The 23,396-nt window shown below is 42.4% G+C and overlaps 1 protein-coding gene across 5 annotated transcripts in view; it reads left to right on the top strand.

Moving 5' to 3' along the window:
• The window catches only part of CARMIL1 (capping protein regulator and myosin 1 linker 1), a 323,350-nt gene that overhangs the window by 140,910 nt on the left and 159,044 nt on the right, over positions 1-23,396 (top strand). For all 5 annotated transcript variants that reach the window (XM_082847980.1, XM_082847981.1, XM_082847979.1 and 2 more), the window contains exons 6-8: positions 10,525-10,622; positions 10,959-11,029; positions 11,279-11,352. In XM_082847980.1, coding sequence (XP_082704106.1) covers positions 10,525-10,622; positions 10,959-11,029; positions 11,279-11,352 — 243 coding nt within the window. The remainder of the gene's footprint in view (positions 1-10,524; positions 10,623-10,958; positions 11,030-11,278; positions 11,353-23,396) is intronic.

Genomic DNA, 23,396 nt, shown 5'->3' with positions numbered 1-23,396 from the left:
GCAAATGTTTTCTCCCATTCTGAGGGTTGTCTTTTGGTCTTGTTTATGGTTTCCTTTGCTGTGCAAAAGCTTTTAAGTTTCATGAGGTCCCATTTGTTTATTTTTGTGCTTATTTCCATTTCTCTAGGAGGTGGGTCAGAAAGGATCTTGCTGTGATTTGTGTCATAGAGTTCTGCCTATGTTATATGGCTGCTCTTTAAAGAGCTGGAGTGATGAAGGGATTTGGCAATCCTCTGACCTCCACTCCTAAGACTAAAACAGAAGCCTTTTTAATGTAACCTGAGATTTACCCTAGTGTGAATTTTACTCACAGCTATTAGCAGAATGCCAGGAGCTGCATGCTTTGAAAGGAAGGCAGTGAGTATTAATGAAGAGTGAGAGTGCTTCATTTTCCTTATTTTTTTCTGTTCAGTAAGAGGAAACTTGAAAAGCCAAAACTGAACATCAAAATTAGCCTCTTTCATTTTCCTCTCACGTTTCTGGAATACACATTAAGGATATGAGTACATTTTGTCTGTACATGTCCTCATATTTTTTTTTGTGAAGCATTTTAAACCAGGATTCTGTGCTTGGGTAACAGAGTTTGAACATAGGGAATGTGTAGCTTGTTGGAAAGGGGGAGTTAAATTGGCTGAGGTGGAAAGGCAGAGAGATCCTTATGTCAGAAAGCTCCCTAAAATAATAGCGCATATTCAGAATACCTTCCTGATGGAAGGAGATGATACACAGATCGCAGGAAATCCCTGCTGAGGAGGCCACGAAACCTCCCATAGAGCACAGAGATGGGTAGCTGTGTGCCTTGGTTGGTGGGGGCCGGAGGGGAATTCGCGGGACTGTTGTCCTTCATGGAACGTGTCCCTACACTGCTGCTGCCTGTAAGTTAGGAGGCAAAGCAGCAGGAAAACCCGGCCTTCGTGTCTTTCAAACCTTTCTGGTGAGCGGAAAGTGGCTCCTGGGGGATAGGAGCTTCCCTTCAGTCTCTTCGGCTTCAGGAGACCTGCTTGGTCCTTCTCACAGCTCTTCCCTGGTCCCTTCCCTCCCTTCACACACCACAGCGGAGGGGCTGGCCCTGTGCTTCCTGGCTGTCCAGAAAGGGCTTCCTCCTTCCTGCAGCTGAAGTCACCTTGTGCTGCTCTGAGGATCCAGGTAGCTGCTTGCCGAGGGAGCTAAGTGGTCCCAGCCCCGTCCCAGCGGAGTGGAGCGGGGAGCCGGGGCTCCATCTCCAGGTCTGAGGTGTCTGAAAGGCCGGCTGTCTCTGGTCTCGTGTGTGTGGAGGGGACGCGAGGGCCAGGACGGGTGGTGGGATGAGGTGAGGCATGGCAATGGGGAAGTACCCAGAGCAAAACAGTCTCAGGAATGCTTTCCATAACATCCTTAGAGCCGCCAGAGAACTGTCCGGGGTAATCAGGAGATAGCAGTAATTATACAACGCATTTTCCTGAAACTGCACTTGAGTGATGTGACTTTGGACACAGGGTTCCTTCCAGAGTGTCTTTCCTTTCATTCCAAATCAACACCGATGGGATAAGAAAATTATTAAGTACAGCCTTATTCAGCAAGGGCTTGTAAGACCCTCGGAGTGATAGTTAGAATCTCTGTTTTCTTTAAAAGGCAACTTTGTCTAATGCTCTAGGGATTTGTCGTGGGGGGGAGATTATCGCTTTTATTTTTGGTTTGGATTCTCCCATTTTTTTTTCCTGGAGAAAGTTGTGTATGAAAAGTGCTTTCTCTTCCATTTAACTTCTTGTTAAAATGTTTAGGCAGCAAATATTAAACCACAAGTCTTAAATACGCAGCTCCATTTCTAGAGAGGCCGTTACCTCTAGAGAGGTTTCTAAATCCACGACCCTCCACCTCACCCTGATTGTCATTTCTGTCCCCCAGCTGCTTATCAGGCATCTCCACAAGGATGTCCCCACGCACCTCACACTTCGTATGTCCCAAACGGAACTTCTTACTGTTTCCCCTAAAACCTCCCCGTATTGGATAGTCTATCTCAGTGAGTGGCTTCTTCATTTACATAGTCTCCCGAGTGAAAAGCTGAGCTGCTTTGATTTCTTGTTCCTTACTTGCCCATCTAATTAGTTGCCAAGCTCTTTTGCTTCTGTCTTAATAGCTCTTTGGTCCTTTGTCTTTCTTCTCACTTGCCCAGTGCAGCATCTTTCTAGCTAGTTTCTCTGTCTCTAGTTCTTGCCCTTCCAACGGATCTTCCGTACTGTCACCAGAATTATCTTTCCATAATTCACATAGTCTCTATTCCTTGCCTAAGTTCTTTTTTTTTTTTTTGCGGTACGCGGGCCTCTCACTGTTGTGGCCTCTCCCGTTGCGGAGCACAGGCTCAGCGGCCATGGTTCACGGGCCCAGCCGCTCCGTGGCATGTGGGATCCTCCCGGACTGGGGCACGAACCCGTGTCCCCCGCATCGGCAGGCGGACTCTCAACCACTGCGCCACCAGGGAAGCCCCTTGCCTAAGTTGTTTAATGGCTATCCTTCCTGATAAAATCCAAAATGTGTAGCCTGGCATAGAAAACCACTGCCGTCTTGCCCCATAGTCCAGCCTGTTGTTGAACACATCAGCCTCTTTTATATTTTCATGCCTTTTATATAGGCTTCTAATCCTGACAGACTCCCACTCCAAAAGACATAGCCCAAATATGTGAAGAGTTCCCCATCAGTCAAGAGTTTATGTTTCCGTAGAACGTTGTGATTACTGCCTATACTACCACATATCACATCGTGTTATAATTGTTTGTTTACACATTTATACATTCAGTGAATATTTATTGACTTTCTACTTATATGCTAGGCAGAGTGCTAAGTGTTGGGGCCCAACAGTGAATATGGTCCCTGACCACATGGAACTTACATTGGGAAGTTGCATTACTTACACCGGGAAAGAAACCCCCTAAAAAAGAAGAATGAGAAATGGTGTAAGATCAGGCTGGAAACACAGGCCCTGGTCAGTTTATATAGAGACTCCTGGTAAAGAGTTTGGAATTTAGTAGAATTCCACTAGGAAGTCAGTGTAAGATTGTAAGTGAGGAAAGACACGGTTCCTTGTATATTTTATGGAAATTATTTTTGCTTCTAGATAGAGTGGGTTGCGAAGGGGAACGAGTAGAAGTAGAAAGCTAATTTGGAAATTATCAAAGCTAATTTGAAAGCTGATAGCTAAAGGTACTGCTATTAGAGATAAAGATGAGAGCGACAGTAGATTTATTAAGATTTATTTTGGATATAAGACATGATGATGGATTAGGTAGGTAGGTGACCGCAATGAGGAAAGGGAGGAACCAAGGATGGCTCTTAGGTTTCTGATTTAATAACTTAGTGACTGACACTACTTTTCAGTGAGGTGAAGAGGGCCTAGAGTAGGGTGGGGCAAGTTTTTTTTGGGGAAAAATTACCAACCATTTTGTTGTACGCATGCAAAATTTGAAATCTGGGGCATCTAGGTGGGGAAATCAGATAGGCAGTTAGATACGCTTGGAGGAGAGGTCCAAGTCTGGAGATGTAGCAAATGTGAGAGTCATTAGTGTAAAGAGGGTCTTGAATTCATGACTGTTGATAAGATCACCTGGAGAGAGATGTGGACCTAGAAGAGAAAATGTCCCAACATTCAGAGGTCAAGCAAAAGAGGAAGAACCGCAAAGGGAGCTGGGTTATTACTCTAGTAGGAAACCAGATTTTTTGGTGGATTCCAGTGGGAAAGCAGAGCCTGGGAGAATTTTCTGGAGGAAGGAGTGGGTGATTGCAGAATGCTACTGGGCATTGAATAAGCCAAGGGCAGAGAGGTTTCCAGTGGACTGGCACCGTGAAGGGCACAGATGATCTTGACCAGAGCAGTTCACATTTTTTGATTGGGAGAGGCAGACTGCCGTGGCTGTAGGATGAACTCAGATGTGAGAATGTGGATGTGGTATGTGTAGAAAACTAAGTAGAGAAATTTAGCTATGACGGGTATGAGGAATTTCAGGGAACTTCCGTTTGGTACTCAGGATGGGAGATATTAAAGTATATGACTGTAACAAGGGGAATGATCTAGTAGAAAGAGATTGTTGCTGGAGACATTGGTAATAAACCAGCAATATCCTTGGGAAGGTAAGAGGGGTACAAGACACACCTGACCTTCCTTCTACCCTGGGCGCTGCTTGAGCAAAGGCCAAATTTTTTTCTTAATCTTAAGTCCCTAGCCTTTGGCACATAGTAGATAGTCACCGAGGTTTTGGATGAGCACATCCATTTTGTGCTTCCTCTGTGCCTAGTACATTGTTGGGAGAGGTGCCCTGGGAGTGTATAGAACTTACAAGATGGTAGCTCTGCCCTCAAACCATGGACTCTTGAGCTGAAAGTGATTGGGTGTAAGTGGGCGGTGAGTGAGTGGAGGCTGGCTGTGCAGAGGACATCTACCTGGAAAGGATGGAGAGAATTTATAGGAAAGGGTAGGGAAAGGAGAGGCAGTTCAAATGAATATACCAGCATGGAAGACGGTATAGATTATAATTTAGAAAATGACTGGGCAGAGAATTTAAATAAACATACTTGACTTTCATTTCGCTTTCTTACCCAACATGCACAGTTAGCTTGTCCAAATAAACTCTTAATATTTTGTGACTTGCATGTTCTGCCTTTACTCGTGAAGTTCCTTAGATTGTATTACATGAAGTTGGCCGGGAAAATGTATAATTCTATTGGTGTTGGTTATTGTGACTAGAGAGAGTGGAAGGAGGAGGTAATCATACCCTTTCTTCTACGTTCCTAGTAGTCAACGCTGTCAGGAAGGGAAATAGATCCTTTACGTAAACGATATAGAACACGCAAAAGAAAACAGGTCCCCGGTAACGTCATACGACCTGCTCGTAGTAAGTTGGAGAATATGATACTGTATTTGGAATTCTCAAGCCTTGCTTGAGTCATTTGTCCCATCAAATGTATTACCTGAGCCCGTCGTGGGGCCCTTGGGTCCTTAGCCCTCACCTCCTTCCTTACCCAGGTAGAGCCTGATCATCGGGGAAACGTCTGATGAGCGGGTATCAGAAACTGGGTGAATCAGGAGGACAGACACAGCCAGGGCCTCAGTTAACGTAATACGTTCTTGAATAACCTAAGGTTGGCTGTATATATTATAAATGAAATGATAACCTGCCAGGACCTGAATTTCTGGTTTTAAATATAATTTTGAAATAACATCCATGATCAAAATCAAATATATAAAAATAGTATATATCTCTATAAAATATAACCAATCCCCTTGACTATAGTCAAGAGAATGCTGGTAGGAAAAAAAAATGAAGAATTTTAATTAAAATTAAGTTTTTACACCTAGAATCTTCACCTCCCTGCTACAGGTATGTGTTAGGATGTTTCTCTCTCCCTCTCTCCCTCTCTTCCCTCACAGAGTGCCATTTCCCTGCCACGCCCCCCCCCTCATTAAATAAGGAAAGTTTATTTTAAAATATAGAGAAAATGTAAAGGTTCAAGAAGAAAATTTAAATTTAAAAATCAGATCACCATTAGCATTGTTTTGTCAACGTTCTCATCTTTGCTGTGTGATAGTCACTATCACTGGAGGCCTCATCTCTAAGGCAGTGATATTGGGAGGAAACTAGGGAAATACTTGTAGCCCAAGTGTTGTTTAGTCTGTTTCACAGAGATGTCTGTAATGGCAGTTCCCTTCAGGAAGCTGTTTTGTGTTACGACCTTTAGCTTTTCTAATACCAAGAACCCTGGCTGTTCTCCAAAACCAAGCTAGATTTTTTTTTTTTCATATTAAATTAAATCATTAGGGCGAGTTAGAACTAATTTAGAAAATGTTTACTAGAGAACATAGATGAGTGAAATGTTTCCTGCCATCTAAGAGTTTCTTGTCTAAAGGTAGTGTAGGAAAGTTCCACAGATAATATCATGAAGAGAGTGAAATATCCTCAGATTTCAGAGAAGGGAATGTTCCATGTAACTTGGGATGTCAAGAAAATAATGTTTGATTTGTGTCCGTTTTCCTCTTTGTTTTGAGAGGTGGGCTTTTGTTGGGGGTGAGCTCCAGGGAGAGTTCTGTGCGGGAAATGGCAGAGGTTGGAGGCTGGAGGCAGAGGCGAGGGCAGGTGCAGCTGTAACTTAACTTGCCTTAGGAGGACAGCAGCCAGCCTAAAGCAGTTAGAATTGGGAGCCTGCAGATATCACTGTGAGACAAAGGTAAGGCACACCTGGAGAGGCCCTGAATAAAAGCCTCTGGGATAGGCAGTAGGGAGCTAGTGAAGGCTTTTGAACTTTAGAATGAAATGACAGCTACACTTAAGGGAGAGTCAGTCTTGTAGCACTGATTTATGAACCTGGGGGAAGAGAGCCTCCAGGTGGAACTAGAAGGTGTCAGATTGTCTGGTTACTTTAGGGGGCGAGGCTCTTGGCAAGTTAATGCACTTCTCAATGCCTCAGTGTCCTCCTCTGTAAAATGGGAATAATGATACTCATGCAGTTTTGTGAGGATTAAATTAACTCGTCCTGACTGCTTAACAAGTGCTCCACAAGTCTTAAGCTGTATAGCCCGTTGCTGTTCTTACCCAGAGGCCCTGGAATGAAAGCCTCCACTGTTGGAAAGGAAATGGGTGACATCCGTAGGGGATTTATTTGATGTTTATGATTCTTTATTATTATTATATGTTTCTATGTAAGTTGGTTGCATTTCTCTAATTTGATTCTTTGCTGTTAAATGTGGCTCATAATACCTTTTTAGGTGACAGAACAGTAACCTTCTAACATGATTTTCTTCTAGGCTTTCATCATATTGGATTATTCTTTCACGTATGTGACAATATGAAAGTTGGCTGGGTACTAGTGTCGGTATGTTAGGACAGTGCGTCTTTACTACGATGATAAAAATGGAATTGCAAATCCCTTTTCAAGTCGAAAGCCGGTTAAGTATGAAAAGGTGAGGTTATTATAAGTGAAGAGAAGTGGGAAAATAGAAGTTTATGGTTAAACAACAGAAAGGTGCTTTACAGGCTGTGGCAGTTTCTCTATTTCTCTAAAGCAGTAGGTAGCACTGTGTGGTGTGGTTTACGTCAATAAAACGTGTCCTCTTCTGGCGACAGCTGCCATATGGTGGTATAGGATGAGCACTGGAATTGAATTTTTGATAAACCAATTAATTTACCTGGATTAAAATAATTTGCAGATTTTTTTCCCACGTCAACAGTTTAAGCATGAGATTTGCATAGAGAGCGGGCATGCTTGTCACCGAGTTCACTGTTCTTACCACATACAACTATTTTCTGAGTCTTGTGTAAATTAAATGCACATAATGGAAATGTAGTTGGTTCAGCTGTATAGTGCCGCGTGTTAGTGAGAGGCAGGATGTACGTATCTGTTTGCTAGGATTTTGGTTTACCTCTTAGGGCACTTACTCTGCCAGCAACTCCTTTGTCTGTTTGTGTCTGACACACACGCGCTCTTTTTGTGTGTGTGTGTGTGTGTGTGTGTGTGAGCAGGTGCCCTGTGGCGCATACACAGATGGCTCTTTGCTGTTATTTAGCTACAGGCAGAACTCATGTGGGGTAGATTTTTCTTTTCCTCATTGTCTCTGTCTAGTGTTAGAAAACATAAGAAACAGTTGCCGCCTTCTGGAAGTTTAGTTCTTATGACTTTACCTCTTATGTAAATAAATGCACTTGTTTCATGATACTCCTTTAGTTCCTGATACCTAATTCTTTTTTCTTCCTGAAAAAAGAAAGATGAAAACTGTTACAGAAGGGGAGCTACTTGGAGAAGCTCAGACTGATACTTTTGAAGGGTGGTTTGAAGTTTAGGGAAAATGCCAGGTGTAACCACCTCACAGCAGGGCCCTGTTCACGTGGATGTCTACACTGGCCGCTTCCCTCTCCAGATGATTTCCTCCTACTTCTGAGTGTGACTGTCCAGTGCTGTTTCTGGAGTAAAATTAGGCTCTGGTTTCTGCACCTGCCATAAGGATTAGTTTATTCCTCCCTATAATCCTAGACAGCCACCTTCCTATTCTTAATCCTACCAGCTTCCTGCCTTATTTTCTGTCTGTTTTGGACTAGCTCAACTTCATCCTGTGTGTTATTGAAACAACATGCCCTACAGTTCAGCTGAAATAAAGCAAGAATTTTAGCAGAGAAATGTGATCTCAGATGAAGTCAGACATAAATCCAGCTTGGTGTGTCCAAGGTTTAGTTAATTCATCTGTGGAAATGCATCTGCTTCCAACCACTCTGCTCCTTCTTTACATAATATCCGGCTTCGCTGTCTTGTAGCCAGAGAATAATGCCACTGCGATACCAGAATGATGGTATTGAACTGCGATGAACCATTCCGAATTGCGGGATTCTGTAATATCACTTTCATGATGAACATCTTCTTTAACCCACAGTTGTCCCCAAATTAAGCACTTTTAGAATGATGAGAGTTAATCATATGTGTGTTCAGGTAAAACAGAAAAATCATGTTGCATTTGTAGATGTCATGCACTTACACAAGAATTTGAAGGGATCACTGATAATTGACATCAATTGGTAATACCTGCTTATGCTTCAGTCATAAAAATTATAAAGAAGTAGGAGTATTTTTCAATGCTAGCGGAATGCTTGTATTTAAATGCTTGGGTATGTATTTGAAGTTTTTTCTAGGAGTAGAACAGGCCAGCCAGGCAACTTGCCAGGCTCTGGCACATTTTATCTGGAATATTCATCCAATCAGAAAGTGGAAATAATTGGGACCATTCTCTTCCAGTACAATACAAGGTGATGGAAATTCATGAGGATAAACATTATACACATAGCCAAAGTGCTTTAAATCATTAAAGAAAGATTAAAATGATGTTCAGTGTGACTTACTATGTTTATTTCACCACTTTGCACCCAGGGCCTGTCATGGTCCTGGGTGATTTCGACCTGCCAGCAGCCTTCCTCACAGCCCGTGACCCCTCCACCCCGCTTTACCCTTGATGGTCACACCCTACGCCTTGTCATCTCCTGGAACGGCTTCTCTTGGGGTGAAATCATCATTTAGTCATCTCTCTCGGACCACAGCCTCTAGTCTTTCACTTTCTCTCCCTTGGCGGTACCCATACTTGGACTTCTGGGGGGCCTCCAGGCCATGGATCCCTTGGCTTTCCCCTTGTTTCCATCTCCTTCCTGCCTTCCCTTCCTTTCCTGACCGCCAAGCCCCATGGTGTCCATCACTTCAGTGGGGCCCTGTCAGTATCCCCCACTCCTTCTGTCCCCACTGTTTTTCTGGCTCGCCTGCCTGGAAAGCCTGCATCCGTGCAGCAAGCCAACTGCCCTTTCTCCACACACATTTGGGCTGCTGGGAGCTGTAGGAGAAGATCACACAGCTGTTCAGCTTGGTACCACCACCAATTCATGACGTTCACTCTCACTGGGCTCTTAACGGCCCGGGAAGTTCTTTTTAATTTCTCAAGCTATTTTATCTCTTTATTTCCCAAGTTTGCCCCAGGCTTATCCCCCACCCCTGTAGCAGTTTGTCTGCAGTGCTGTCTGATCATCTTATACTCCCTGTGTAGCCTTTCTGTGGCTCCTCATTGCCCTGAGAATAAAATCCCAACCCCTTCCTTTGACCTCTGAGGCTCACTGTGACCTGGTTCCTACTTAGCTCCTAGATTCCTGTTATCCCCTCCCTATCACACGTTATTTGCTAACTGATTTGAACTGTGTTCAGTCTCTGGAAAGCACAGGCTCCCTAGGAGTTGTAGTCCAGGGGAAGAGATAGTAAAAGGAACAGCTCTTCCAGTATGAAATGCCCAGTTTCTTGATGGACATTTGTACCAGTTGTACTATGGAAGGAGAGAAGAGGAGGTTGGTACTTTAATTCCTTGAAAATTAGTAATTTATATTTAGTGTACACATAATCTAATAAATTAGGTAATTTATTGAGTGGAACACACCATTTTCTATTCTAATAAAATCTAATGTGAAAGAACTAAACATGGAGAATATTTATGTTGTGAGATATCTTTAGCTTACAAATGGGCGTTAAATAAAGGGCTTTATTATTAAGTTCCTATAGCTCTCCAGCTCCTAGTACTCAAAAAATGGAATTATATTTACCAAAATTGAAGTGATACCCATCTTTTTTTTTTTTTTTTCTTTCTTTGCTGCGTCGGGTCTTACTTGCGGCACGTGGGATCTTCGCTGAGGCATGCGGGATCTTTTGTTGCAGTGCCTGGGCTTCTCTCTAGTTGTGGTGTGCGGGTTCCAGAGCACACGGGCTCTGTAGTTTGCGGCACGCGGGCTCTCTAGTTGAGGTGTGTGAGCTCAGTAGTTGCGGCGCGCAGGCTTAGTTGCCCCGCGGCATGTGGGATCTTAGTTCCCTGACCAGGGATGGAAGCCGCATCCCCTGCACTGGAAGACGGATTCTTTACCACTGGACCACCAGGGAAGTCCCGAAACCCATGTTTGTTTAAAAAAAAAATGGTGTATCACAAATTTCTGAGTGCATTTCAGAAAACTTGAGTTTTGAAATGTCTCGTTGTTTTTGTTGATCTTACAGGAGAATCATGAAAAAAGTCTGCATGGAGCCATCTGAGCGACTGGCCGGTCTCCAGGCTCTGTGGGACAGCCAGACTGTGGCCGAGCAGGGCCCCTGTGGTGAGCATGCATTTTAAAACCGAAAAATAAATGGCTGGATGGCCGCCGTTTTGCCAGGAAGCTAAGTCTATTCCCAGCGTGCTACCGTAAAGGTACAATTACTTTTAAGGTGTAATTAGCACCGCACAGACTTTAGATTGGTGGACAAGCATCCTATATTTAAGCTATATTGCATCCTGCTATGTACTTACTGTAGAACAGGGGGGAGAATCTTTGCTGTTTTCCCAAAAGGAGAGAATAATCAGCACTGTCAACATCGGCCATATTTAAGCTGTTAAATTTTAACTTAAAAAACATTTAGTCGAAAACCTGTCACATTTCTATTGTATCATTCAGGTGGCTTTTCTCAGATGTATGCCTGTGTTTGTGACTGGCTTGGATTTTCATACAGGGAAGAAGTACAATGGGTAAGTGTATCTGTACGCATGCACACACACACTTTCTCACGCACACACCTGGAGAATATTCCAGTATTTGACTGGCTTATTTCGCTCTCTCTCTCTTTTTCCCCCCACCATTCATTGCTTGCTTAACATCTTCCTTCCTCAGATTACATAAAAATCTGCCTGTGTCATTGTCTGATTCTCTTTGCATCTCTCTTGCTTCCCTGATCCTCTACGGGGACTGTTTATATGACTGAATTATGTTTCAAATAGGATGTGGATACAATTTATCTGACACAAGACACCAGGGAATTGAATTTACAAGACTTCAGTCATCTTGACCACAGGTAAGCTGCTTTCTTTCCTTTCTTTCACTTCTGATTTTGCTTTCAGAGCTGCCCTTGTCTGTCGGTACTTATAAGTGTACATTATCTCCAGAGAATCCTTTTTTTATAAGGGGAATCAGGAGAGCCTAAGAATCTCTAGATTTTGCCTTTTAAGTAAGAGTTTCCAGTGTGTTTATCACTACGACTGGTTTGGGACGGGGGTGCATGAGTGTACCTCAAGTCCGGGATTTACACTTAAAAACTGTGGAAACAATTTAATTCTTAGGTTCTTATGCCAGCCCACAAATCTATTTAATCTACCCTGTATATAAAATACAGTACTATTTTGCCTAATTGCCGTTTAGAACATTTTTCTATAAGGGAACTTTATGCTAAATCCTAACAAATGACTTTACAATTCCTTTATTGGGACTGGCTAGGGTTTATATGCCTATATTGGTGGAAATCAGTTTGCCAATATCTACCTTACGGTAGTGGTAATAAAACACTGAAGCCTGTTACAAGTTATTTGAGAGACTTGTAGGTTTTAAGATGTCGACTTTACTATATGTAGGGCTGTGGCTTGTGTGATCAGGCCCCGGAGAAGAAACTTCATTCCGTTCCCCTTCTCTCTGTAAGAGCAGACCTAGCGAAGTGATTCTGATACCTGACAAAGCTGAGCTTTGCAACCCCCCTCTCACCCCACCCCCCTGCCCCTGGCAAGTCTTTGTGGTCATCTATCCCGGCCTATCTCCTTAACCCTGGAGATGCTGCTACTTATTTTAGGTGGGCAGATATGATAGCTCCATCGCAATGAATCCCAGCTTGAGAAATCTTTTCTCTCTGTTTGGAATGCAGAGAGAGAAATCTGAGATTCCAGGTGTACCTTTCATGCCATTTGGACGATTGGAATTGTAGACAGGACGGTTGCCTCTTTTTACCACCAGCATCTTGCCCCCAAAATACCATTTCAAATTATTTTTCCACTTACCTGGCAGGGAGTCCAAAATTGTAGCAGAGTCCCCAGAGAGTTCTGGCCACTGAATTGAACAAAGAAAAAGTGTGCTGGATGGATATGGCCTTTGTGCACAGCCTGGGTCTACGGTGGATGGTGAAGCAGGCTCAGCTGTGTCTGTAGATGTGGCTAAAGCCTAAAGCCCCCAGTTCTCAAGCTCAGATTTGATTCCTTTTTGTGGAACAGGGAGTTTTGTCTTGCTTAGAGCCGTTCTCCCTCTTCCTATATTTGAGGGAATGTCATACTCCCGTTTAGGGAACATGTTTCCTGTGTAGATCATGAAAAAGTGCACTGAGAAACGTAAAGGGAAGATATTTTATTTTGTAAATATTTTTCAATAAAAACAAAATTATATGTAGAATAAGATAAGAGTAGGTAGGCCTACAGTATCCAGTCTCAATGTTTTGGGTCCCAGAATCTCTTTATAGTCTTAAAAATGGTTGCATTGTTCATGTGGGTTTTATCTTATGGTATTTATCATATTGGAAATTAAAACCAAAAACAGTTTATTAAGTCCTTTAAAAATAATGTTAGTAAACCTATAACATGCTAATATAGATACCTTTTTTTTTTTTTTTTTTTTTTTTGTGGTATGCGGGCCTCTCACTGCTGTGGCCTCTCCCGTTGCGGAGCACAGGCTCCGGACGCGCAGGCTCAGCGGCCATGGCTCACGGGCCCAGCTGCTCTGCGGCATGTGGGATCCTCCCGGACTGGGGCACGAACCTGAGTCCCCTGCATCGGCAGGCGGACTGTCAACCACTGCGCCACCAGGGAAGCCCTATATACCATTTTTATAAAAAATAACTATTTTCCAAAAGAAAAATCAGTCAGCAAGAAAAGTGGCATCAGTTTACATTTTTGGCAGATCACTTTGTTTTTTCTTTTATTTTTTTTAACAACTTTGTAATTGCTTTAAAATGGTGTGTCAGTTTCTGCTTTATAACAAAGTGAATCAGTTATATGTATACATATGTCCCCATATCTCTTCCCTCTTGCATCTCCCTCCCTCCCACCCTCCCTATCCCACCCCTCTAGGTGGTCACAAAGCACCGAGCTGATCTCCCTGTGCTATGCGGCTGCTTCCCACTAGCTAGCTATTTTGGTAGTGTATATATGTCCATGCCACTCTCTCACTTTGTCCCAGCTTACCCTTCCTCCTCCCCATATCCTCAAGTCCACTCTCTAGTAGGTCTGCATCTTTATTCCCAACTTGCCACTAGGTTCTTCTGACCATTTTCTTTTTCCTTTCCTTTTTTTTTTTTTAGATTCCATACATATGTGTTAGCACACGGTATTTGTTTTTCTCTTTCTGACTTACTTCACTCTGTATGACAGTCTCTAGGTCCATCCACCTCACTACAAATAACTCAGTTTCATTCCTTTTTATGGCTGGGTAATATTCCATTGTATATATGTGCCACATCTTCTTTATCCATTCACCTGTTGATGGACACTTAGGTTGCTTCCATGTCCTGGCTATTGTAAATAGAGCTGTAATGAACATTTTGGTACATGACTCTTTTTGAACGATGGTTTTCTCAGGGTATATGCCCAGTAGTGGGATTGCTGGGTCATATGGTAGTTCTATTTGTAGTTTTTTAAGGAACCTCCATACTCTTCTCCGTAGTGGCTGTACCAATTCACATTCCCACCAGCAGTGCAAGAGTGTTCGCTTTTCTCCACACCCTCTCCAGCATTTATTGTTTGTAGATTTTTTGATGATGGCCATTCTGACCGGGGTGTGAGATGATATCTCATTGTAGTTTCGATTTGCATTTTTCTAATGATTAATGATGTTGAGCATTCTTTCATGTGTTTGTTGGCAGTCTGTGTATCTTCATTGGAGAAATGTCTATTTAGGTCTTCTGCCCATTTTTGGATTGGGTTGTTTGTTTTTTTGTTATTGAGCTGCATGAGCTGCTTGTAAATTTTGGAGATTAATCCTTTGTCAGTTGCTTCATTTGCAAATGTTTTCTCCCATTCTGAGGGTTGTCTTTTAATATTGTTTATGGTTTCCTTTGCTGTGCAAAAGCTTTTAAGTTTCATAGGTCCCATTTGTTTATTTTTGTTTTTATTTACGTTTCTCTAGGGGGTGGGTCAAAAAGGATCTTGCTGTGATTTATGTCACAGTGTTCTGCCTGTTGTTTTCCTCTAAGAGTTTGATAGTGTCTGGCCTTACATTTAGGTCTTTAATGCATTTTGAGTTTATTTTTGTGTATGGTATTAGGGAGTGTTCTAATTTCATTCTTTTACATGTAGCTGTTCAGTTTTCCCAGCACCACTTATTGAAGAGACTGTCTTTTCTCCACTGTATATTCTTGCCTCCTTTATCAAAGATAAGGTGACCATATGTTTGTGGGTTTATCTCTGGGCTTTCTATCCTGTTCCATTGATCTATCTTTCGTTTTTGTGCCAGTACCATATTGTCTTGATTACTGTTGCTTTGTAGTGTAGTCTGAAGTCAGGGAATCTGATTCCTCCAGCTCCGTTTTCCTTCTCAAGATTGCTTTGGCTATTCGGGTCATTTGTGTTTCCATGCAAACTGAAATTTTTTGTTCTAGTTCTGTGAAAAATACCATTGGTAGTTTGACAGGGATTGCATTGAATCTGTAGATTGCTTTGGGTAGTATAGTCATTTTCACAATGCTGATTCTTCCAGTCCAAGAACATGGTATATTTCTCCATCTATTTTTATCACCTTTAATTTCTTTCATCAGTGTCTTACAGTTTTCTGCATACAGGTCTTTTGTCTCCTTAGGTAGGTTTATTCCTAGATATTTTATTCTTTTTGTTGCAGTGGTAAATGGGAGTGTTTTCTTAATTTCACTTTCAGATTTTTCATCATTAGTGTATAGGAATGCAAGAGATTACTGTGCATTAATTTTGTATCCTGCTACTTTACCAAATTCATTGATTAGCTCTAGTAGTTTTCTGGTAGCATCTTTAGAATTCTCTATGGATAGTATCATGTCATCTGCAGACAGTGACAGCTTTACTTCTTCTTTTCCAATTTGGATTCCTTTTCTTTCTCTTCTCTGATTCCTGTGGCTAAAACTTCCAAAACTCTGTTGAATAATAGTGGTGAGAATGGGCAACCTTGTCTTCTTCCTGATCTTAGTGGAAATGGTTTCAGTTTTTCACCACTGAGGACGATGTTGGCTGTGGGTTTGTCATATATGACCTTTATTATGTTGAGGAAAGATCCCTCTATGCCTACTTTCTGGAGGGTTTTTATCATAAATGGGTGTTGAGTTTTGTCGAAAGCTTTCTCTGTATCTATTGAGATCACATGGTTTTTCTCCTTCAATTTGTTAATATTGTGTATCACGTTGATTGATTTGTGTATATTGAAGAATCCTTGCATTCCTGGGATAAACCCAACTTGATCATGGTGTATGATCCTTTGAATGTGCTGTTGGATTCTGCTTGCTAGTATTTTGTTGAGGATTTTTGCATCTATGTTCATCAGTGATATTGGCCTGTAGTTCTCTTTCTTTGTGACATCTTTGTCTGGTTTTGGTATCAGAGTGATGGTGGCCTCGTAGAATGAGTTTGGGAGTGTTCCTTCTTCCGCTATATTTTGGAAGAGTTTGAGAAGGATAGGTATTAGCTCTTCTCTGAATGTTTGATAGAATTTGCCTGTGAAGCCATCTGGTCCTGGGCTTTTGTTTGTTGCAAGATTTTTAATCACATTTTCAATGTCAGTGTTTGTGATTGGTCTGTTCATATTTTCTGTTTCTTTCTGGTTCAGTCCTGGAAGGTTGTGCATTTCTAAGAATTTGTCCATTTCTTCCCGGTTGTCCATTTTATTGGCATAGAGTTGCTTGTAGTAATGTCTCATGACCTTTTGTATTTCTGCAGTGTCAGTTGTTACTTCTCCTTTTTCATTTCTAATTCTGTTGATTTGAGTCTTCTCCCTTTTTTTCTTGATCAGTCTGGCTAATGGCTTATCAATTTTATCTTCTCAAAGAACCAGCTTTTAGTTTTATTGATCTTTGCTATCATTTCCTTCATTTCTTTTTCATTTATTTCTGATCTGATCTTTATGATTTCTTTCCTACTGCTAACTTTGGGGTTTTTTGGTTCTTCTTTCTCTAATTGCTTTAGGTGTAAGATTATGTTGTTTATTTGAGATGTTTCTTGTTTCTTAAGGTAGGCTTGTATAGCTATAAACTTCCCTCTTAGAACTGCTTTTGCTGCATCCCATAGGTTTTGGGTAGTTGTGTTTTCATTGTCATTTGTTTCTAGGTATTTTTTGATTTCTTCAGTGATCTCTTGGTTATTAAGTAGTATGTTGTTTATCCTCCATGTTTTTGTATTTCTTACAGATTTTTTCCTGTAATTGATATCTAGTCTCATAGCGCTGTGGTCAGAAAAGATACTTGATACGATTTCAATTTTCTTAAATTTACCAAGGCTTGATTTGTGACCCAAGGTATGATCTATCCTGGAGAATATTCCATGAGCACTTGAGAAGAATGTGTATTCTGTTGTTTTTGGATGGAATGTCCTATAAATTGTCCTATCAATTAAGTCCATCTTGTTTAATGTATCATTTAAAGCTCGTGTTTCGTTATTTATTTTCATTTTGCATGCTCTGTCCATTGGTGAAAGTGGGGTGTTAAATTCCCCTACTATGATTGTGTTACTGTCGATTTCCCCTTTTATGGCTGTTAGTATTTGCCTTATGTATTGAGGTGCTCCTATGTTGGGTGCATAAATATTTACAATTGTTATATCTTCTTCTTGGATTGATCCCTTGATCGTTATGTAGTGTCCTTCTTTGTCTCTTGTAATAGTCTTTGTTTTAAAGTCTATTTTGTCTGATATGAGAATTGCTACTCCAGCTTTCTTTTGATTTCCATTGGCATGGAATATCTTTTTCCATCCCCTCACTTTCAGTCTGTATGTGTCCCTGGGTCTGAACTGGGTCTCTTGTAGACAGCATATATACAGCTCTTGTTGTTGTATCCATTCAGCCAGTCTGTTTGTTTTGGTTGGAGCATTTAATCCATTTCCATTTAAGGTAATTATCGATATGTATGTTCCTATTACCATTTTCTTAATTGTTTTGGGTTTATTATTGTAGGTCTTTTCCTTCTCTTGTGTTTTCTGCCTAGAGAAGTTCCTTTAGCATTTGTTATACAGCTGGTTTGGTGGTGCTGAATTCTGTTAGCTTTTGCTTGTCTGTTAAGATTTTAATTTCTCTGTCAAATCTGAATGAGATCCTTGCTGGGTAGAGTAATCTTGGTTGTAGGTTTTTCTCTTTCATCACGTTAAATATGTCCTGCCACTCCCTTCTGGCTTGCAGAGTTTCTGCTGAAAGATCAGCTGTTAACCTTATGGGGATTCCCTTATGTGTTACTTGTTCTTTTTCCCTTGCTTTTTAATATTTGTTCTTTGTATTTAATTTTTGATAGTTTGATTAATATGTGTCTTGGCGTGTTTCTCCTTGGATTTATCTTGTATGGGAATCTCTGTGCTTCCTGGACTTGATTAACTATTTTCTTTCCCATATTAGGGAAGTCTTCAACTATGATCTCTTCAAATATTTTCTCAGTCCCTTTCTTTTTCTCTTCTTCTTCTGGGACCCCTATAATTCTAATGTTGGTGCATTTAATGTTGTCCCAGAGGACTCTGAGACTGTCCTCTATTCTTTCCATCCTTTTTTCTTAATCTGCTCTGCAGTAGTTATTTCCACTATTTTATCTTCCAGGTCACTTATCCGTTCTTCTGCCTCAGTTATTCTGCTATTGATCCTTTCTAGAGAATTTTTAATTGCATTTATTGTGTTGTTCATCATTGTTTGCTTGCTCTTTAGTTCTTCTAGGTCCTTGTTAAACGTTTCTTGTATTTTCTCCATTCTATTTCCGAGATTTTGGAGCATCTTTATTATCATTAGTCTGAATTCTTTTTCAGGTAGACTGCCTATTTCCTCTTCATTTGTTAGGTCTGGTGGGGTTTTGCCTTGCTTCTTCAACTGCTGTGTGTTTCTCTGTCTTCTCATTTTGCGTAACTTACTGTGTTTGGAGTCTCTTTTCGCAGGCTGTAGGTTTGTAGTTCCTGTTGTTTTTGGTGTCTGTCTCCAGTGGCTAAGGTTGGTTCAGTGGGTTGTGTAGGCTTCCTGGTGGAGGGTACTAGTGCCTGTGTTCTGGTGGATGAGGCTGGATCTTGTCTTTCTGGTGGGCAGGTCCATGCCTGGTGGTGTGTTTTGGGATGTCTGTGGCCTTATTATGATTTTGGGCAGCCTCTCTGCCAATGGATGGGGTTGTGTTCCTGTCTTGCTAGTTGTTTGGCATAGCGTGTCCTGCACTGTAGCTTGCTGGTCGTTGAGTGGAGCTGGGTCTTGATGTTGAGATGGAGATCTCTGGGAGTTTTTCGCCATTTGATATTATGTGGAGCTGGGAGGTCTCTTGTGGACCAGTGTCCTGAACTTGGCTCTCCCACCTCAGTGGCACAGCACTGATGCCTGGCTGGAGCACCAAGAGCCTGTCCTCCACACGGCTGAGAATAAAAGGGAAAAAAGAAAGAAAGAAAGAAGATAAAGTAAAATAAAGTTATTAAAATAAAACATAATTATTAAGAAAGAAAATTTTTAAGTAAAAAAAAAAAAAACAAAAACGGACAGACAGAACCCTAGGACAAATGGTAAAAGCAAAGCTATACAGACAAAATCTCACACAGAAGCATACACATGCACACTCACAAAAAGAGAAAAAGGGGGAAAAAAATATATCGTTACTCCCAAAGTCCACCTCCTCAATTTGGGATCATTCGTTGTCTATTCAGGTATTCCACAGATGGCAGGGTACATCAAGTTGATTGTGGAGCTTTAATCCGCTGCTTCTGAGGCTGCTGGGGGAGATTTCCCTTTCTCTTCTTTGTTCTCACAGCTCCCAGGGTTCAGCTTTGGAATTTGGCCCCGCCTGTGCGTGTAGATCGCCTGAGGGCGTCTGTTCTTCGCTCAGACAGGACCGGGTTAAAGGAGCAGCTGACTGGGGGGCTCTGGCTCACTCAGGCCGGGGAGGGAGGGAGGGAGGGGCACGGAGTGCGGGGCGAGCCTGCGGCGGCAGAGGCCAGCGGGACGTTCCACCAGCCTGAGGCGCGCCGTGTGTTCTCCTGGGGAGGTTGTGCCTGGATCCCGGGACCCTGGCAGTGGCGGGCTGCACAGGCTGCCCGGAAGCGGGGTGTGGATAGTGACCTGTGCTCGCACACAGGCTTCTTGCCGGCGGCAGCAGCAGCCTTAGCGTCTCATGCCCGTCTCTGGATCCGCGCTTTTAGCCGCGGCTCGCGCCCGTCTTTGGAGCTCCTTTAAGCAGCGCTCTGAATCCCCTCTCCTTGCGCACCAGGAAACAAAGAGGGAAGAAAAAGTCTCTTGCCTCTTCGGCAGGTCCAGACTTTTACCCGGACTCCCTCCCGGCTAGCCGTGGTGCACCAACCCCCTGCAGGCTGTGTTCACGCCGCCAACCCCAGTCCTCTCCCTGCGCTCCGACTGAAGCCGGAGCCTCAGCTCCCAGCCCCCGCCCGCCCCGGCAGGTGAGCAGACAAGCCTCTCGGGCTGGTGAGTGCCGGTCGGCACCGATCCTCTGTGCGGGAATCTCTCCCCGCTTTGCCCTCCGCACCCCTGTTGCTGCGCTCTCCTTCGCGGCTCCAAAGCTTTTCCCCTCCGCCACCCGCAGTCTCCACCCCCGAAGGGGCTTCCTAGTGTGTGGAAACCTTTCCTCCTTCCCAGCTCTCTCCCACTGCTGCAGGTCCCGTCCCTATTCTTTGTCGCTGTTTTTTCTTTTTTCTTTTGCCCTACCTAGGTACGTGGGGAGTTTCTTGACTTTTGGGAGGTCTGAGGTCTTCTGCCAGCGTTCAGTAGGTGTTCTGTAGGAGTTTTTCCACATGTAGATGTATTTCTGATGTATTTGTGGGGAGGAAGGTGATCTCCGCGACTTACTCTTCCGCCATCTTGAAGCTCCACCAGTCTGGCAGATCACTTTGATTTCTTTTTAAAAAATATTTATTTATTTATTTATTTATTTATGCAGCACCGGATCTTAGTTGCTGTTTGCGGGATCTTAAGTTGCGGCATGTGGGATCTTTAGTTGTGGCATGCAAACTCCTAACTGTGGCATGCGGGGTCTAGTTCCCTGACCAGGGATCGAACCCGGGCCCCTGCATTGGGAACGCAGAGTCTTAGCCACTGGACCACCAGGGAAGTCCCATCAAGGACATTCTTAAATGAAATGGATGTTTGTTTGTGTGGTGGTATAGAATACAGTGATGACTAGCACAGTTTGATGCTACTGCCTTGGTTTGTGCTAAGACACCAACAGTTTTTGCCACCATGGCTTTTGCACCATCCATGTAATGTCAACATGATATAAAGGACAAATTTGTTTTAATATTAGTATAAAAATTGTTTTGAACTTGTGAACCTCTAAGTGAGTGTCAGGGTCCCGCAGGGGTCCATGGACCATACTTGGAGAACAGCTGGTCTGTAGGAGTGAAGACATGTAGGGCAGCCTGAGGTGTTTCTCCAGCTTTCCTTCGTATACTCGTCATGATTTTTACACTGTTAATAGATTATGCGTGGCATCAGTGCTAAAGTTTCCAGTTAATCCCCTGTGCTTAATTTGTTGATTAAACTATATCTAGAGAAGCTCCTAAATACAGTTACTTGAACTATGTAAAATCGAGAAACTCTGTCCAAACTTAGAATTCTCCCATGGGTAGATTTTTCCTAATTTCTCAGCTGGAGAATTTTTATTTCATCAGTGAACACCACATTAATGGGGTGGACTATCATCATCTGCTTTTCTTACTTCATTAAGGGCTAGAAGGACTTTTCCATTCCTGAGACTCTAGATCAGAAGTTGGAAATATTTTCTGTAAAGGGCCAGATAGTAAATATCTCAGGCTTTATGAGACAGTCACTGTTACAGTTATGCATCACTGCTGCTATAGCTTGTAAGCAATTCTAGACAGTATGTAACTGAATGAGTGTGACTGTGTTTCCGTGAAACTTTATTTGCAAAAATATGTGTTGTGGGGACTTCCGTGGTGGTCCACTGGTAAAGAATCTGCCTTCAAATGCAGGGGACACGGGTTCGATCCCTAGTCAGGGAACTAAGATGCCACAGGGCAACTAAGCCTGTGCACCACAAGTACTGAGTCCGCAGGTGCCTCAACTAGAGAGGAAGCCGGCCGGCGTGCCGTGACAAAGAGCCTGAGTGCTTCAACAAAGATCCCACGTGCCACTACTAAGAGACCCAATGCAGCCCAAAATAAATAAATAAATCCTTAAAAAGAATGGTTAAAATATATATATATATATGTTGTGGGCTGTAGCTTGCTGACTCTTGATGGAGATCAGTGGCTTCTTATGTAGGATGTATGTAACCAAAGGAGCTACAAAAAACATTAGAACCTCTATTTATTTTTATTGTTGACTCCCTTTAAGATTTCTATCTTGGTTTTATAATATATAATGACAATGATATATTTCATATATAATAACTGAATGTTAAAAAAATTCGAGTGTTTTTTTCTAAAAAATTAGAAACCTTTTTTACTGTAGTGGGCTTGATTAATAAGAATGGGGACCACTGCTCTAGATGTCATCTCTCCTGCTAATGCCTAAGTAGTTGGCTTTTTTCAGATGTCTGTCTTAATCACCCAGATCTTTAAAGTTTATCTCCTCTTCTTGAGGAGTTAATTTTTTCCCATGGTTCTTACTGTTAAAATTAAAGCCAGCTTCTGTGTAAAGAGGCTACCCCCAGTCCTGTTAGATGGCCCGTATTAATAGTATTTTTCTAATCAAGTTGCAACAAATTATATTGGCTGAACATTTCTCTGTGTTAGAATGAGCACGCTTACCCATGAAGGAACAGTCTGTATTTAAATGGCACAGGAGTTTGGAAGGATTCGTAATGGCACAATTTGAGTGTTATGGGGGTCATTTGAGAGGTTTTACAACACGCTGTGTTTGTATTTTTCTCATTTGGGTATGAGTTAGGGAGAAGAGAACGGAGGAATTAGAGGTGCAAGAGGAGAGATTAAATGGGCCGTGTGTTGAGCTGGAGTTTGTTAGAAAATAGGGGCAATAGTTCTCATATGTACTGATGACTTTTCCCACTGTGGCAGTTGGCTCCCATGTATCTCTATTTGATCATAATTCAGATACAAATAAGCAATTTTGTTTACAACTAAAATGAGATTCTGCATGCATTTATATGTTGATGTCCCTGAACCTGATCATTTCAGCAGACTTCCTTCTAGAAAGCTGTACACATTTCATATAGTCAGTCTGAAAGCTCTCCCGATTGTCCATCATTCAAAGCTTTATTTTTCATTCCATTTTTTCTCCCCATTGCATTTAGTCATGAGAGGTAGATGCCTTAAGGGTCCTTGAAATCATTAGTGCTCCCAGGATGGAAGTTCCATGGGGACTGGGCTCTCTCTGTCTTGTTCACATTGTATGACCTGATACTCTGCAGTCAAACCAGTGGCTCAGAGTGAGGGTTTTTCAAGGGAAACTGAACTGCTCTGGGATAGCAGAGCGGAATCCTGGGAGGCTGAGCGGATTAATTTTTGACACATTTTTGACCAGAGATATATTACGGCCAGAGGTGTTGGTTTCTGCAGAAATCCTCCGGCCAATAATGTGTTAAGCGTCTATCAGATTACTCAGTTACTTTCTTCCCCATACTCAAGTTGGCAAGTATTGCTGTAACGGCACTCAGTTTTGCTCTGCGTTACCTACTCCAATCCAGGGCTAATCCTGTCTGGATTCCTATGCAATTCCATCTGTTTCTTTCAGTTCACTCGCCCATACGTTGTCTTTTTGCACCCAGGGGTTTGTAACTACCGTTTTCTAGGACCAGCTCAGATACAAAGTGGGAGATCTGGGTCGTGTGTGTGGTACTGATGTTAATGTTGCAGGTCTAGTGACAGGGAGGACCACACATGGCTTTGGCAGCTTTATCATCTGGAGCGCAGGGATGGAAGAAACAGTAATGTCTGTGTGACCCCATCATCACACATAGGAGACGGATTTAGAAGA

This window comes from Leucopleurus acutus (assembly GCF_964270905.1).
Source record: "Leucopleurus acutus genome assembly, chromosome: 10".
Classification (NCBI taxonomy): Eukaryota; Metazoa; Chordata; class Mammalia; order Artiodactyla; family Delphinidae; genus Leucopleurus; species Leucopleurus acutus.
The sequence above is the reverse complement of the archived record's forward strand: the minus strand, read 5'-3'. Positions and strand labels throughout refer to the sequence as shown.